At 36.5% G+C, this 15322-nt stretch overlaps 1 protein-coding gene across 1 annotated transcript in view; it reads left to right on the top strand.

Moving 5' to 3' along the window:
* The window catches only part of LOC102834519 (magnesium transporter protein 1-like), a 128072-nt gene extending 118456 nt beyond the window's left edge, over window positions 1–9616 (top strand). Inside the window, exons 9-10 of the mRNA XM_006873738.1 lie at window positions 7360–7450; window positions 9305–9616. Of these exons, the coding sequence (XP_006873800.1) occupies window positions 7360–7450; window positions 9305–9320 (107 nt within the window). The 3' untranslated portion in view covers window positions 9321–9616. The remainder of the gene's footprint in view (window positions 1–7359; window positions 7451–9304) is intronic.
* Window positions 9617–15322: the final 5706 nt, after the last annotated feature.

Here is a 15322-nt window from a genome sequence, read left to right as displayed (position 1 = left end):
CTAAAAGACAAAAATTGCCAACCAAGAATCCTTTATCCAGCAAAGCTATCAATCAAATATGATGGTGTAATCAAAACATTCCAAGATAAACAGAAGCTAAGGGATTTTGCCAAAGCCAACCCTGCACTAAAGTCATACTCACATTACGCTACAGATTTTGTTTTTCTTCTCTCCCTCCTCTCCCTTTTCTGTGATTATAGACTACAGTATCCAATCTAGTTTTTTGTTGTTCTTGTTTTTTTTCCCTTGTTTTCTTTTTTGCTGTTGCTATTTCTGTTTTGCTGTTTTATGCTCCCCATTTACCTTTTACCTTTGGGGGACTTTTTCTCTCCCTATATTACCCAAGAAGAGACAGCAACTGCTGTCATATAGTCAAGCTATGATCACACTCTATAAAACACCAAAATCCAGGCAAGAATCAATACCAACTGCCATACACCAAGGAGGCAAACAGCACCTATTAAAGTTATGCTGAGACAAGCAATAAGAACAGTGAAAAGGGAAGCCCATCTCCTGATCACATCTACCTGAAGGCAATCAGAAAGCATAAAACATACCAAAACACTCACTCAATTAAGTATTAAGGCTATAGATAAACACTAAATATGTCCAAGAAGCAAAAGCAGATGACCATATCAGCACACGTCCAGAAATAAGATACTATATCTTAGACAAATTATCTAGAGGTAGACCTGGAGTCCATTTTGGAAGGAGGGCAGGCCTTGGAAATGCCTGAGAATGAATTCAGAAAAATGATTATAAAATATTTCAAAACACTTTACAATGGGGTTGAGAAAAATAAGGAAGAACTCAGGAAAGCACTACAGGAACAATCAAATACGATAGATACAGCATAGGAAACAATTCAAGACCTACAGAACGAGGTCCAAATGATCAATTATAGAATATCAGAAATAGATAATACACTGAAAGGACAAAGGAGTAGATTAGAAGAGATGGAAGACAGAACTGGTGAGCTGGAAGATAAATCTCTCAATACCACTAAATAGAAGAGTAAACAGAAAATAGGATTGAAAAAAAATCTGAAGAAGGCCTTAAGATTCATGTTGAACAACATGAAGAGGAATATCGGCATTCTGGAACAGGAAGAATCACACAAGTCCGCAGAGGAAATAGTTGAAGAACTACTGGAAGAAAATTTCTCCAACATCCTGAAAAGTGAAAAGAAGCTCAAAGAACCCCAGGAAGGATAAGACCCCAAAAGAAAATCACCGAGACTTATCCTAATCAAGCTCTAAAGGACAGAATCCTGGAAGCAGCTACAGAAAAGACACACATTACATATCAAGGCAAGCAAGTCAGATGAAGCTCAGATCTCTCAGCAGAATCCTTGCAAGCAAGAAGGCAATGGGGAGACATATATAAAACCATGAAAGAAAAAAAAAAACTGTCAACCAAGAATCCTTTATCCAGCAAAGCTATCAATCAAATATGACAGTGTAATCAAAACATTCCAGGATAAACAGAAGTTAAGGTAGTTTTCCAAAGCCAACCCTGCACTGGGAAACATCCTAAAGGCAGTTCTGTAGATGGGGAACCAACAAGAACTGACAACAACCAGAGATTGACATACATGGCAGCACCTCCCAGAACTAAATCAACAGAAGGAAGATTCGAGAACAGAATAAAATTGTAAGAACAAACTCAGAGAATCTGGGAGGTCAGTCTATGATCAAAACAATTGTGATATAAAAGAAGGTAAACCACATAGGAACAGACATCCAGATGATGAGAAGGTCAGGTAGATTACAGGATAAAATAGACTGCACTAAATGGATGGTAAAGTTAATGGAATATAAGATAACCTCAAAGAAAATTAACACTACACAACATACCAAATGAAAATCCAAGAAGAACATGGAAATATTAAAAATACGAGGAAACTCACAAGAAAAAACACAAAAAGCATGAACTCAGCAAAGGAAGACACGGAACTAACAAAGGAAGACCACAAGAAAACAAACATAATGGCAACAATTAATCCATACCTGTCAAGCTTAGTGGTTACGAATCAGGCTACTAACCTCAGGGACTGCAGTTTGAAACTACCAGTTGTTCCGCAGGAGAAAGATGAGGCTTTCTGCTTCCGTAAAGATTTACAGCCTCGGAAACCCTGTACAGAGTCGCTATGAGTCAGAACCGAATCCACGGCACATAACAACAGCAATCAATAATTACATTGAATGTAAACGTATTAAACGCACCAGTTAAAGGGACGGAGGGTGGCAGAATGGATAAGAAAACAAGATCCTTCAATATGCTGTCTGCAAGAGACACATCATACACACAGAGACAAAAAGTCAAAGGATGGGAAAAAGTCTCCCAAGCTAATTGCAATCAGAAACAAACAGGAACAACAGTACTAATCTCTGATAAACTTTAAGGCAAAAACCAGCATAATAAATAAAGATTGACAGCATCTCATGATTAAAGAGACAATTGACCAATATGACATAATAATAATAAACATCTGTGCTCCCAATGAAAGAGCTCCAAAATATATAAAGCAAACTGTAATAGATCTGAAGAGGAAATTGATGAGTCTACAATAATCATGGGTGATTTTAATACATCACATTCAAAAATGGATAGCACAACCAGAATGAATCTTGACAAAGACACAGAAGAACTAAACAACACAATCAGCCAACTGGACCTCATAGATGTGTACAGAGCATTCAACCCAACAGCAGCACAATACACATTCTTTTCCAGTACCCATGAAACATTCTTCAGAAGAGACCATGTGTTAGGCCACAAAACAAACCTCCATAAATTTACAAATATCAAAATACTACAAAGCATCTTCTCAGACCGCAATGCTATCAAATTAGAAATTAGCAATAGGAATGCCAAGGAAATAAAGTCAAATACATGGAAACTGACTAACACCCTGATGAAAAGCGACTGGGTAGTAGAAGAAATCAATAGAAAGAATCAAAGGTCAAGAAGAAGGTTCTTTGAAAGGATTAACAAAATTGACAGACTATTGGCAAACCTAACAAAATAAAAGAGGAAGAAGACACAAATAACACACATTAGAAACCACATGGGCCAATGTCAAAACAGAACCAAAGGAAATCAAAAGGATAATAACAGAATACTATGGAAAGTTGTACTCCAACAAATTTGAAAACTTAGAAGACATGTATACATTTTTAGAAAAACACGACCTACCTAAACTCACACAGTGAAGTAGAAAACCTGAACAGATCCATAACAAAAGAAGAAATTGATCAGGTCATCAAAGAAAACTCCCAATGAAAAGAAGTCCAGACCCAGATGGCTGCACTGGTGAGTTCTACCAAACATTCAGGGAAGAGCTGTCTCCAATTCTACTCAAATTATTCCAGAATATAGCGGAGGATGGAAAACTTCCTGATAACATTTTAAGAAACAAGCATAGCCCTCATACCAAAACCAGTGAAGGACATCACTAAGAAAAAAAATCCCTCATGAATATAGATGCAATATCCCTCATGAACATAGATGCAAAAATTTTCAACAAAATCCTAGCCAACAGAATCCAGCAGCACATCAAAAAGATAATACATCATGATCAAATGGGATTCATATAAGGGATGCAAAGATGGTTCAACATTTGAAAAATGATCAATGTAATCCACCATATAAATAAGAAAAAGAACCACATGATCCTATCGATTGATGCAGAAAAGGCATTTGACAAAATCCAACATCCATTCCTGATAAAAACACTCAACAAAATAGAATTAAAGGGAAATTCCTAAACATAATTAAGAGCATATATACAAAACCAACAGCCTACATTACTCTCAATGGAGAGAAACTGAAAGCCATCCCTCTGTGAACAGGAACCAGACAAGGATGCTCATTGTTACCACTCCTATTCAATATAGTGCTGGAAGTCTTCGCAAGAGCTATTCGGCAAGATAGGGAAATTAAAAGCATCCAAGTTGGCAAAGATACTTAGAAAATCCCAAAGACTCAGTAAAAAAGCTACTAGACCTCATTGGAAGATTTCACCAATGTGGCTGGATATAAGATCAATATACAAAAATCAGTTGAATGCATCTATACCAAAAATGACAGCGCTGAAAAGGACATTAGGAAAGCAATACCATTTACAATAGTCAGCCAAAGGATGAAATAATCTAGGAATAAATGGAACTAGAGAAAAAAAAGACCTATACAAAGAAAACTACAAACAACTCTGTTGTTGCTGATAGAGCTCCTCACTGCACTTTCACTCTCTCTGCCATCTTGTTTGTTCTCCTGTGCTGCTCTTGATTATTAGTGAAGTTGAATATTTTTCTAAGTGTTTATTAGCCATTTGTTTCTTCCCTTCTGTAAATTATGTGTTTCCATTTATCTGTTAGAATCTTATCTTATTTCTGTTGGTTTACATGAGCCAATAAATGTCATCAAAATGAATCTACACAAATAAAGACTGTGATTTACTTTATCTTCTAAAGCAAAGATGAAGACAAATTTGGGAGCAACTTATTTTGCTGAATTGAAATGAGCTTTTACTTATTTACTCATTTTTACTTTTAAATGAACTAATGTTTCAATTTTTGGTCCCATCAATATGCATCTTTTCATAGCTTGATTTTTTTTTTTTTAATGCCACTTTCATTATTCATTATTGAGAGGCCACATACAGGGAAACTGTGATTTGGAACTCGACAGAACTGTCTTGTTCTTACTGGTCTCACAAGTTTTCTACATTTAGTAGGGTGCAGCCTTATCACTTTTCTCTTTTTTATCACTCATTTTAGTGAAAGATGTTTTAGTTTTCCTTCTCTGACAGGTATCTGCCTTACACCATATCCTGCTTTCACAGGTTTTACTATAGGTATACTGCTGGCAAAAATTTAAACAAAATACTTTGACAATATATATTAAGAGCCTAGGAAATAACTGCAATTTAATTTTCTACTAAGGCACTAACCTAATGAAATAATCACAATAATAACAGACATTTGTTTAGTACTTATATGCCCAAAACTGCCTTAAGTACTTTTAGATATAACTTTCTATGTAAGGAGAAGGATACAGACATTTAAGGGGTTTTTAAAAGTTCATGGAAAAATGGAATTTAAAGATAATGGAGCTGAGCACTGCTCTTGTTGCAACACCCGAGCTCCAGGCTCCTGTTAAGCTAGCGCCACTGTCATCCCCCCAGCCGCCATCATGATCATCTACCAAGACCTCATCAGCCATGATGAGACGTTCTCCAACATTTACAAGATCCAGAGATCACAGACGGCCTGGAAGTGGAGGGTAAGATGGTCAGCAGGACAGAGGTTAGCATTGATGACTCGCTCATCAGTGGAAAGGCTTCAACTGAAGGCACTGATGGTAAAAGCACCAAAAGCACAGTAGTCACAAGTATTGACATTGTCATGAACCATCACCTACAGGAAACCAGCTCACAAAAGAAGCCTACAAGAAGTACATCAAAGATGAGACCTTGATTTATTTGGAACAGAGACTTTTTTTTTAAAGGGGAAAAAAAAGTGTAGGTTATCTAAAAGTAAAAATGCATTTTTTTAATTGATTTTTTTCCACAAACATTTGAAGCCCCTTCACCTATATGAGGATAGTCAAAAAGTATTGCTATTAGGGTTCCAGTTCATACATACACAGGTTTGTTCCAAATAAAATGTTTAAATATGTCTCTCTGATCAATGGATGTCTGTACATAAGTTCTCTAAGTAATGTCTTAGTCTCATTAGAGTGTCATGAAAATGATTTTGAGGTCAGGGCTAATAAATTTTAAGAAAACTCAAATTTACATCTTACCAAATCATTGAAGCTTTGCAACAAGTCATGGGGATGCTGCCCCATATAAAACAAATTTTCTATATTTTTTCTACACTGAGTATGTTAATATTCAGAACAAAATATCATATAGGTACTTGACTACTAATCAAGAGTTTGGTGATTCAAACCCATCCAGAGAGGCCTTGGGGGAAAAAAGCTTGGTAATCTGTTTCTGAAAGATCACAGCCATGAAAGCCCTATGGAGTGCAATTCTATTCTGTACATGCATACATGGGGTTGCAATGAGTCAGAATCAGCAACTGGTTTCTATATGTTTATGAAAAATAAAAGTTTGTAATGTCAACCAATAAGTGTGACTTTATTAAAGCTTCCATTATTGTTGTTAAATGCCATCAAGTAGGTTTGGACTCAGCGACCCTGTATAGGGTTTCCATGGAGTGGTTTGAACCACTGACCTTGTGGTTAGTAGTTTGGTGCATTCCTAATTCCTCAAATTCCTTAAATTAAATTCCTTAAATTTCTTTAATTCTTTAAAGGAGCTTAAGTGACACAGTGGTTAAGTGCTAGGCTGCTAATAGAAATGTTGGAGGTTCAAACCTGCCAGCTACTCTTTGAGGGAAACATTTGATAGTCTTCTTCCCTAAAGATTTACAGCCTTGGAAACCCTGTGCAGTAATTCTGCTTTGCCCTTTAAGGTCACTGAGTCAGAATTCACTTAATGGCAATGAGTTCGGGTTTTTCTGTTTTAATTCTCCGTATCCAGTTTTGGAGTCTTGGTTCAATGCTGTAGAATAAGCACTGGATGGCTAAACCCAAGGCTGGCAGTTCAGATCCACCAACCACTACTTAGAAACCCTATTCAGGGTTGCTATGAGTCAGAACGGACTCAATGGCACATAACAACAAACAAGTCTTCCTTAGTCCATGGGCTCAAACATCATCTTCAAGTCATGGAATCATTAATTAAGCATTAAAGGGTCACCATCTGGAGTTAAGATTGTTAATGGCTGTGCTGAAAAAGAGCATCTGAGATTAGTAGAGAGAATTAAGAATTTAAGGCTAGAAATCACATTTTTCTTCATTATTCAGATGCGGAATCTATGTTGAAAAAGTTCATCATACAAGGCAGTGTAGTTATCCTTGCATGAATAAGGTACTTTACAGGTGACGCTGTCATAATAATGTTATCAGATATCAATAATAAAACTATTTGTAAGGATTTAAAAGAAGTTGAGTAATGTAATCAGTGGTTTCATTTGTGGTTTTCTTGTTAGTAGAAAAAGACTTCTGACATTAAATTATTGAGGGAGGTGGATTTAAATAAATTCATTGTTAAAATTTAATTGTACAAGTACTGTATAAAAGGATCCACTCTATTCTATTGTAATGTAGCAAATTGAAGGGGAAAACTAACTTCTGAAGATTAAAGAATATGGATGAAAATTATTGCCAAATTGAGATTTATCAGTAATTTATAGTCCTTGCTTTGCACTCTTGGAAATATAGACTAAGATTTGTATCTTGGTGTGGTTTGCATGCTCATTTTGCTCTCCTTTTGTTTTTCTACAGTGATGTGTATGGCTGGTATTGGACTCGTTGTATTATTTTTCAGTTGGATGCTCTCTATTTTCAGATCTAAATATCATGGCTATCCATATAGGTATGAGCCTTATTTTTCATTTATATGGTGTTTTAGAATATTTTCTTGTACTGTATTCTTTTATGTTTTGCCTCCAAGTTATTCTAACTTCTGGAGCAGAGAGATAGACCTGAATTTAGATAAGTTATATATGAAAATTAAGATAATTATAGTATAATTAACACTAGTACGTGATTTCTTAGGAACATCTCTGGGTATTATTCTACCAGCATGTAATTTGTCTAAAAACCTGTAACATAATGATTAGAACATTTTTTACCATATATATTTCTCGATATGTTTTAATTCTGAATAATATAAGTTAATCTTTTTTCCCCCTTTTCTTGGAAACATTTAATTTTGAAACAGAAATCTCCCAGAACTGAGTATTACACATAAAAATCTTCTAACATTATACTTTTATTCTTCTGTGTACATGTGTTTTAAAATTTGACCCCTGTAGTGCTGTAGGATAAGCACTCGACCTCAGGTCCATTTGAACCACAAAGTCGGTCCTTCAGACTCACCAGTCTCTTCCTGGAAACCCTATACAGGGTCACTATGAGTTGGAATCGACTCTATGGCACTTAACAATAACAACAACATGCTGCAGGGGTGGTTGTTGTTAAGTACCATCCAATTGGTTCTGACCCATAGCAACCCTGCACAGGGTTTCCGAGGAGCTTGAACCGCTGATCTTGAGTTTCAAACCGACCCTTAGCGACCCTGTACAGGGTTTCCGAGGAGCTGTTGGTGAGATTGAACCACCGACCTTGCAGTTCAAACAACTTTGCAGTCTCGAGCATTAACCCACAGTGTCACACCAGGGGTGGTGGTGGTTGTTAAGCGCCGTCGAGTTGATTCCTACCCATAGTGACCCTGTATAGGGATTCCAAGGAACAGCTGGTGAGCTTGAATTGCCGACCTTGCAGTTCAAACAACTTTGCAGTTTGATGCATTAGCCCATAGCGCCACACCAGGACTCCACACCACGGGTAGGTAACATTTTTCTGCTAAAATTGATAACATAATTCGCAGGTCATACAAAATTATTAGCTTAAAAAATTAGCCTGCTGTATTTGGTCAAACATTTAATTAACTCGCCCCTAATGTGATGGCTAAGTGCTCTGGTAGGGTAGTGGTTACAAATCGGGCTGCAAACTTTAAGGTCGGCAGTTCGAAACTATCCCGCCGGAGAAAGATGAGGCTTTCTGCTCCTGTAAAGATTTACAGACTTGGAAACCCTGTGTAGGGTCACTATGAGTCAGAACCGACTCCATGGTACTTAACAACAACAACAATGTGATGGCTGGAGTGGTGGTGTGGCACTGTGAGTTAATGTGCTGGAGCGCAAAGTCATTTGAACCGCAAGGTCGGTGATTCAAGCTCACCAGTTGCTCCTCAGAAACCCTATGCAGGGTCACTCTGGGTAGGAACCATCCCAACTGCACTTAAACAACAACAATGTGATGACTGGAACTGCGGTTGCCTTGGCAGGACAAGACCAAATGATTTTATGGGCCTTATACAGTGTACTTAAAACTCCCCATCCCTGCTCTATAGAGTCTGAACCAACTCATGGCACTTAACACAATAGAGTACTAACTAGAGCATAAAGATCATCTTGTCAGTACCACTTTCACTCACTTGGTCAACAGGATATATCCAGTTGTTAATTGGTGTCTCTATTCAAGAAGATTTTAACTTAAGGTTATATCTATTTACATTTCTCAGTGTTTCTTAAATCATGTTGATACTCAGATATTATCATACAATGCACTTCTTGTTGCTAAAACCAAGATACTACATAGTTATTACTAATAAAGTCTACAGTTATTTCACAGACTAATAAATTGATATATATTTTTGTTTCAGCTTTCTAATGAGTTAAAAAGGATCCCAGAGATATGTAGATACAACGGGAATTCGAAAATGAAAAATGTGTGTATATTTAAAAGGAAGAACTTGTGTCTTTTATATTATTTTTCCCCCTAAGTGATTTAAATAGCTTATCATTTAACCAAAGAAGATGTATAGTGCCTTAACAAGCAGTTTCCTTTCAAAATCATGAAGTATTTGGGATAAAACTCTCTCTTCTTAACCTTCCCCTCCTAGTGAACTTTATGGACCATTTAATTTAGTAGACTTAAATATAAAAATTTTAAAACTAGTCTGTTTTAATTAGAAGATGGCTCAAAACTGCTTTACTTAACATTTGGTCATTTGATTTTATATTTTCTTATCTGAAATTGATGGAAAAGTGCTAACCAGATATTATTCCATATGTCTGTTGAAGATAACTGCATCAGGAATCCCTTATTAGCTTTTCCATCTTTGCCTGGATGTGTATACTTTGCACATCTTTTCTTTTAGGCAAAAAAGCTACATGTGATATGTAGTCTTCTGGAAATGGAGCACTATTCTTCAGAGTATACTTTTATCCTGTAGAAAGAAAAAAAGTCTAGCCAGTCCTCCTCCTCTTTCCTACTGAAATACAGGGCTATTTGTGCTTCTTGGTAACTGTAGACATTAAAAAGTATCTGTAAATACAGGATGATCATTCCTCATGAGTGTGGTGTTAACTACCTTATATTTGGAAATTTACAGATTTATCCCACCTCCCATTTGTTATTTAAGGTGGCCAATCTCTAAGGAAAAAATGAAGCTTAGTGCTAAAAATCAGTATAACTTATATATGGTCTAAAATGCTTCTGTAGATTATCATTGATCATTTGTACCTAAGGGAAATATATATTTACATAAAAATAGACTTACATATACATGAATCTGTATTACAAATTACAACATACTTTATTAACCTTTGTGTTTAGGAAGAAGACCTAAATTGATAAAAGATAATTGTGGAATGTTGTGTATAGAAATTAAATGTTTCATGAAAGCAGTTCGGTTTTTGTTATTACTTTAGTTCTTATTCTCTCCCTTTAAATATAAAACCAATGAAAAATTTTGAAGCAGTTTTGTTTGAATTCTGTCTTGTTTTCTGTCAGTGGAATTGATCATATGCACTAGTCAAATTTCTGTGAAAAATATGTTACTGGTTATTATTAGTTCTAACGATAACCTCCTTCATAGTTATGAAAAATAACCTTAAATTCCACTGTTACAGAAATATGAAAATTGTAATTGTGAAAAAAAAAATTAAGGAAATTATAGAAGTGTCACATTTTAAAATGCTCACTGCCTCTGATTATTTACCGTCTAATAACCTTCCCACATGTGTCATAAAAGTCTGATCTAATAGAGATTTCCAAAGATATAGGTAAAATTGCCTATTTTAATTTTTTTTGTTGTTATTAGTAGATTTGGTGGGTGAAGGGATATAGTTAATCTTTTACTCTGATGTAGCCACTTTTTTTTAAGTGCTCTCCTGTAAAGAATGTAATTCTGGATTCCTTTTTATGCTTATCTTATACTTGTCTCAGGCCAAATAAATTTATGCTGTGATTCCTATGGTTGAGACTTATATAAAATGCCCTGATTTGTAAACACTGAGTAGAGAATTTCTACTGCCATTAATCTCTATAGCTACAGATAATTTGCCATGAACATTGAAAGAATTAAAGTATTATATAATATATATATTTGTCTCCCTTATCTTTAAGAACAATGAGCCTTGGTGACATAGTGGTTAATACTTGTCTGCTAACTAAAAGGTCTGTGACTTGAACCCACCAGTGGCTCCATGGGAAAAAAGACCTGGCAGTCTGCTCCCATAAAGATTGCAGCCTGAGAAACTCTACAGTAGGACAATTCTACTCTGTCCTGTAGTATTACTGAGTCAAAATTGACTTGATGATACACAACAGCATCTTTAAGAGCACATTCTTCTATAAGAGAAAAGTAGCAATCTGGCTAAAATCTATAAGAACCAGATTTGCTATACTTTTAAAAAGTGGAGATTTTAAAATTAGCTTTTATCTGAAGTGCCTTAAGTAGTCTTAATGTACTCTCCTAGTAAGGGTTTAAATATCACTTGTGCATTTAAAAAATACTATTCAAAAGGACAAATTGTAGTGGCAAAGATAACTAACCACATGTCTGGCTGTTTGCTTTTTGACCATTTCAATAAAATTTTACATTCTGAATTCTGCGTTTTTGATTACTGTTTAAAGGGGGTACTTTTCTTTCTTTCTTTTTTATTGTTTTAAGAATATATGTAACAGGAGGCGGGGCTTGATGGAGGATTATGGAAAAGTGCCATGCAGAACTCTGCCAGTAATAACACAGAATACCGGACGAAGCAGGTCCAACTCCGAACTACATATAAAAGAATATTTAGAAGAATCAATGTCTTACTGCTAGTGAGATTTGTAGCAGAAGCAAGAAAGGTGTTGTTTTCTGATCTGTGGCTGCTGGCAGGTGCCAGAGTGGCCATCTTGGGCATGATGTAGTGGGGGCAGGATCAGAGGAATGTTTCCACCACAGAGATCTGACTGATAGAGATAAAGATGTGAACATTTTTTTTCTGTTCATTTGTCTCTCGCTGTCTGTGTACCTCTACTCTAGTGATTACAGAGAGTGCCTGAGCGAGTAGACATCCCCGGACCCCTGGAGTGTTATACTATGAGCACAAATCTGCTCAGCAAAGACCACTAGACCCATAATTGAGGAAGGGGAAGAAGCCAACAGGAACTGCTTAAAATTGAACAATCTCCCAGAACAGCTCAATCCAGTCTAGAGGGGGCATTAAAGTCATACTCATATTTTGCTATGGGGTTTGTTTGTTTTGAAATTATAGACTGGTATCCAATCTGGTTTTGTTTTTTGTTTTGCTGTTGATTTGTTTTTTATTTTTGGTCCCCCTTTTACTTGGGGAGGAGCTCTTTCTCTTCCTATGTTACCCAAGAAGAGACTCCAATTGCGGTCATATAGCAAAGCTACAATCATACCCTACAAAATTCCACCATCCAGGCAAGAGCCAGTATCATTTGATATACATAAGATAGATAGCCTACACTTGATACAGTTACTCTGAGTTGAGTAATAAGAAAAGTGAAAAGGGAATCACATCTACCTGGAGAAAATCAGAAAGCTTAATAAGACATCAACATATATTCATTTAATTATTGAAATTGCCAAAGAAATGACTGAAGATATCAGCACATTTCCAGAAACAAGACAGAGTGAAGCTGAAACAAATGACCTGAAGGTACACTTAGACTTCTGTTGGAAGGAGGGCAGGCTTTGGAACTGCCTGAGAAGGAATTTAGGAGAATAATACTGAGGTGCATCCAAATGCTCCATAGAGAGATTGAAAAAATAAGTCAGGAAAATGCTACAGGAACAATAAGATAGAAATAGCATTGGAAACTATTCAAAACTTGTAAAAAGTCCAAATGATTAATAGTAAAATATCAGAAATGGATAATACACTGAAAGGGCAGAGGAATAGAATTGAAGAGATGGAAGCCAGAACTAGTGGTCTGGAAGACAAATCTCTCAGTGCTGTTAAGATAGAAAAGTAAGCAGAAAAAAGGATTTTTTAAAAATCTGAAGAAAGTCTATGATTCATGAGTGACAACATGAAGAGGAATAACCTGAGGATAATTGGAATTCTAGGACAGGAAGAATCACAAGAAGAGCTTCTGGAAGAAAGTTTTCCTAACATCCTGGAAAATGAAAAGATAAGCATTTAGGAAGCTCAACGAACTCCAGGAAGGACAGACACCAAAAGAGAATCACCAAGACATAATCAAGAATACTGAAAGCAGGGAAAAGAGAAGTGTTACTTACAAAGATAAGCAACTAAGATTAAGCTCTGATCTTTCAGCAGAAACCATGCAGGCAAGAAGTCAATGAGAGACATATATAAAACCCTGAAAGAAAAAAATCTGCCAACCAAAAATCATCTACCTAGCAAAGCTGTCAATCAAATACGATGGTGTAATAAAAATGTTCCAGGATAAACAGAAGCTAAAGGGACTTTGTCAAATCCAACCCACTGCTTCAAAACATCCTATAGGTAGTTCTTTGGACTGAGACTAACAATAACAGACCACAACCAGAGATTGACATACAGGTATTGACCACCCAGAACTCAATCAGCAGATGGAAGAGTCCAGAACAGAACAAAACGAATAGAACGAGTTCAGAGGATCTGGGAGGTCAGTCTATGATCAAAACAATTACAATGTGAAAGAAGGTAAAAATATAGGAACTTGCCAGGGAGCCATCAAGGCAAGCAATCACGTCCCTTTAGGATAAACCCCCTTCCAAGACAAACACAAAGGGAACACACGAGCAGGCATGTAAGCTCACTGGCAACCACATTGGTCTACTGGTGAGTGGTAGTGGAGATAAAGCAGCAATGAAGTTATGGGCTGAATTCATCCATGTTCCATAGATCCCCATCGACCTAGAGATGAGAGAGTGAAGAGGAAGGGCTGGTTGGTCCAAAGTATGTTGAGACCTGGGAACTCCTGACCTCATGGACAAGGACATAGCCATGGAGAGCTAGAACTGAGAGTGAAGTTTCCAGCTGATACAAAATGAAGGGAGACGTGGAGACACACAAGAATGCCCAAACTTGCAGATAGTACTATTTGACTTAGCTTCGATGGTTTAATGATCATAACTGGACTTCTTGTTGTTGAGTTGATTCTGACCCATAGCGACCCTGTATAGGGTTTCCTAGGAGCAGCTGGTGAGGTTGAACTGCCAACCTTGCAGTTCAAACGGCTTTGCATTCTGGCACATTAACCCACAATGCCACACCAAGACTCCAGAACTCAACTAGAGGAAGATAAAAATTTTGATAACGGAAACAAGTGTAAATTGCTACAATCTGTGCCCATTTTTTAATTGGGTTGTCTTTTTCTTGAGGTGTTGTAGTTTCCTATATATTTTAGAACTGAGTCTCTTGTCTGATGTGTCGTTGCAAAAGATTTTTTTCCCATTCTGTGGGTTCCCTTTTTAATCTGGTGAAGTCTTTTGATGCACATAAGTTTTTAATTTTTAGTATGTCCCAATGATCTGTTTTGTCTACTTTTGTTTGTGTAGTTTTCAAAATGTTTAGTAGTCTGTGTTTGCCCTGATTTAGAGCCCTCACATTTGTCCCTATTTTTTCATTAATGACCATAATTCTGGGATTCACATTTAGGTCTCTAGTCCATGCTAAATTGGTTTTTGTATAAGGCGTGAGGTAAAGGTCTTGTTTCAGTCTTTTGTATATTGCTTTCCAGTTCTGCCAGCACCATCTGTTGAAAAAACTCTCCCCTCCCTATGCAATATATTTAGTACTTTGTCGAGAATCAGTTGGCTGTATGTGGATGGTTTCATTTCTGTATTCTCAATTGTGTTCCATTGATCAATATATCTATCATTGTACCACTACCAAGCTGTTTTGACCACTGTAGCCATGTAATAAATTTTGAAGTTGGGAAGTGAGTGCTTTGATTATCCTGGGTCTCTTTCCTTTCCATATAAAGTTGGTAATTATTTTTTCCATCTCTTTGAAGAGTGTCGTTTGAATCGGATTGGGATTGCATTATATGTGTAAATTGATTTGGGCAGTATTGACATTTTCACAATGTTAAGTCTTCCTATCCAGGAGCATGGTACCTTGTTCCATTTTTGTAGTTCTCTTTTGGTTTCTTGTAGTAGTGTTTTCTAGTTTTCTTTGTATAGGTCTTGTTTCTCTGGTTACATTTATTCCTAGATAGTTCATCCTTTGGGTGGTTATTATAAATCGGTATTGCATTCCTAATGTCCTTTTCAGTGCTAGCTGATTATTAATGGATGCTTACAGCTGTTTCTCCTCATGCTATGCTGTACCCAAATAGCAAATGAAGGTCCCAAAAGCTTTACTGCATTTGCATCATTATGGTCAACTCTACTTTGAGGAGGCAGCTCTTCCTCAGTCATATTTTGAGT

The sequence above is a fragment of the Chrysochloris asiatica genome, unplaced genomic scaffold (assembly GCF_000296735.1).
Source record: "Chrysochloris asiatica unplaced genomic scaffold, ChrAsi1.0 scaffold00252, whole genome shotgun sequence".
Lineage (NCBI taxonomy): Eukaryota > Metazoa > Chordata > Mammalia > Afrosoricida > Chrysochloridae > Chrysochloris > Chrysochloris asiatica.
This window is presented reverse-complemented; position numbering and strand designations above follow the sequence as displayed.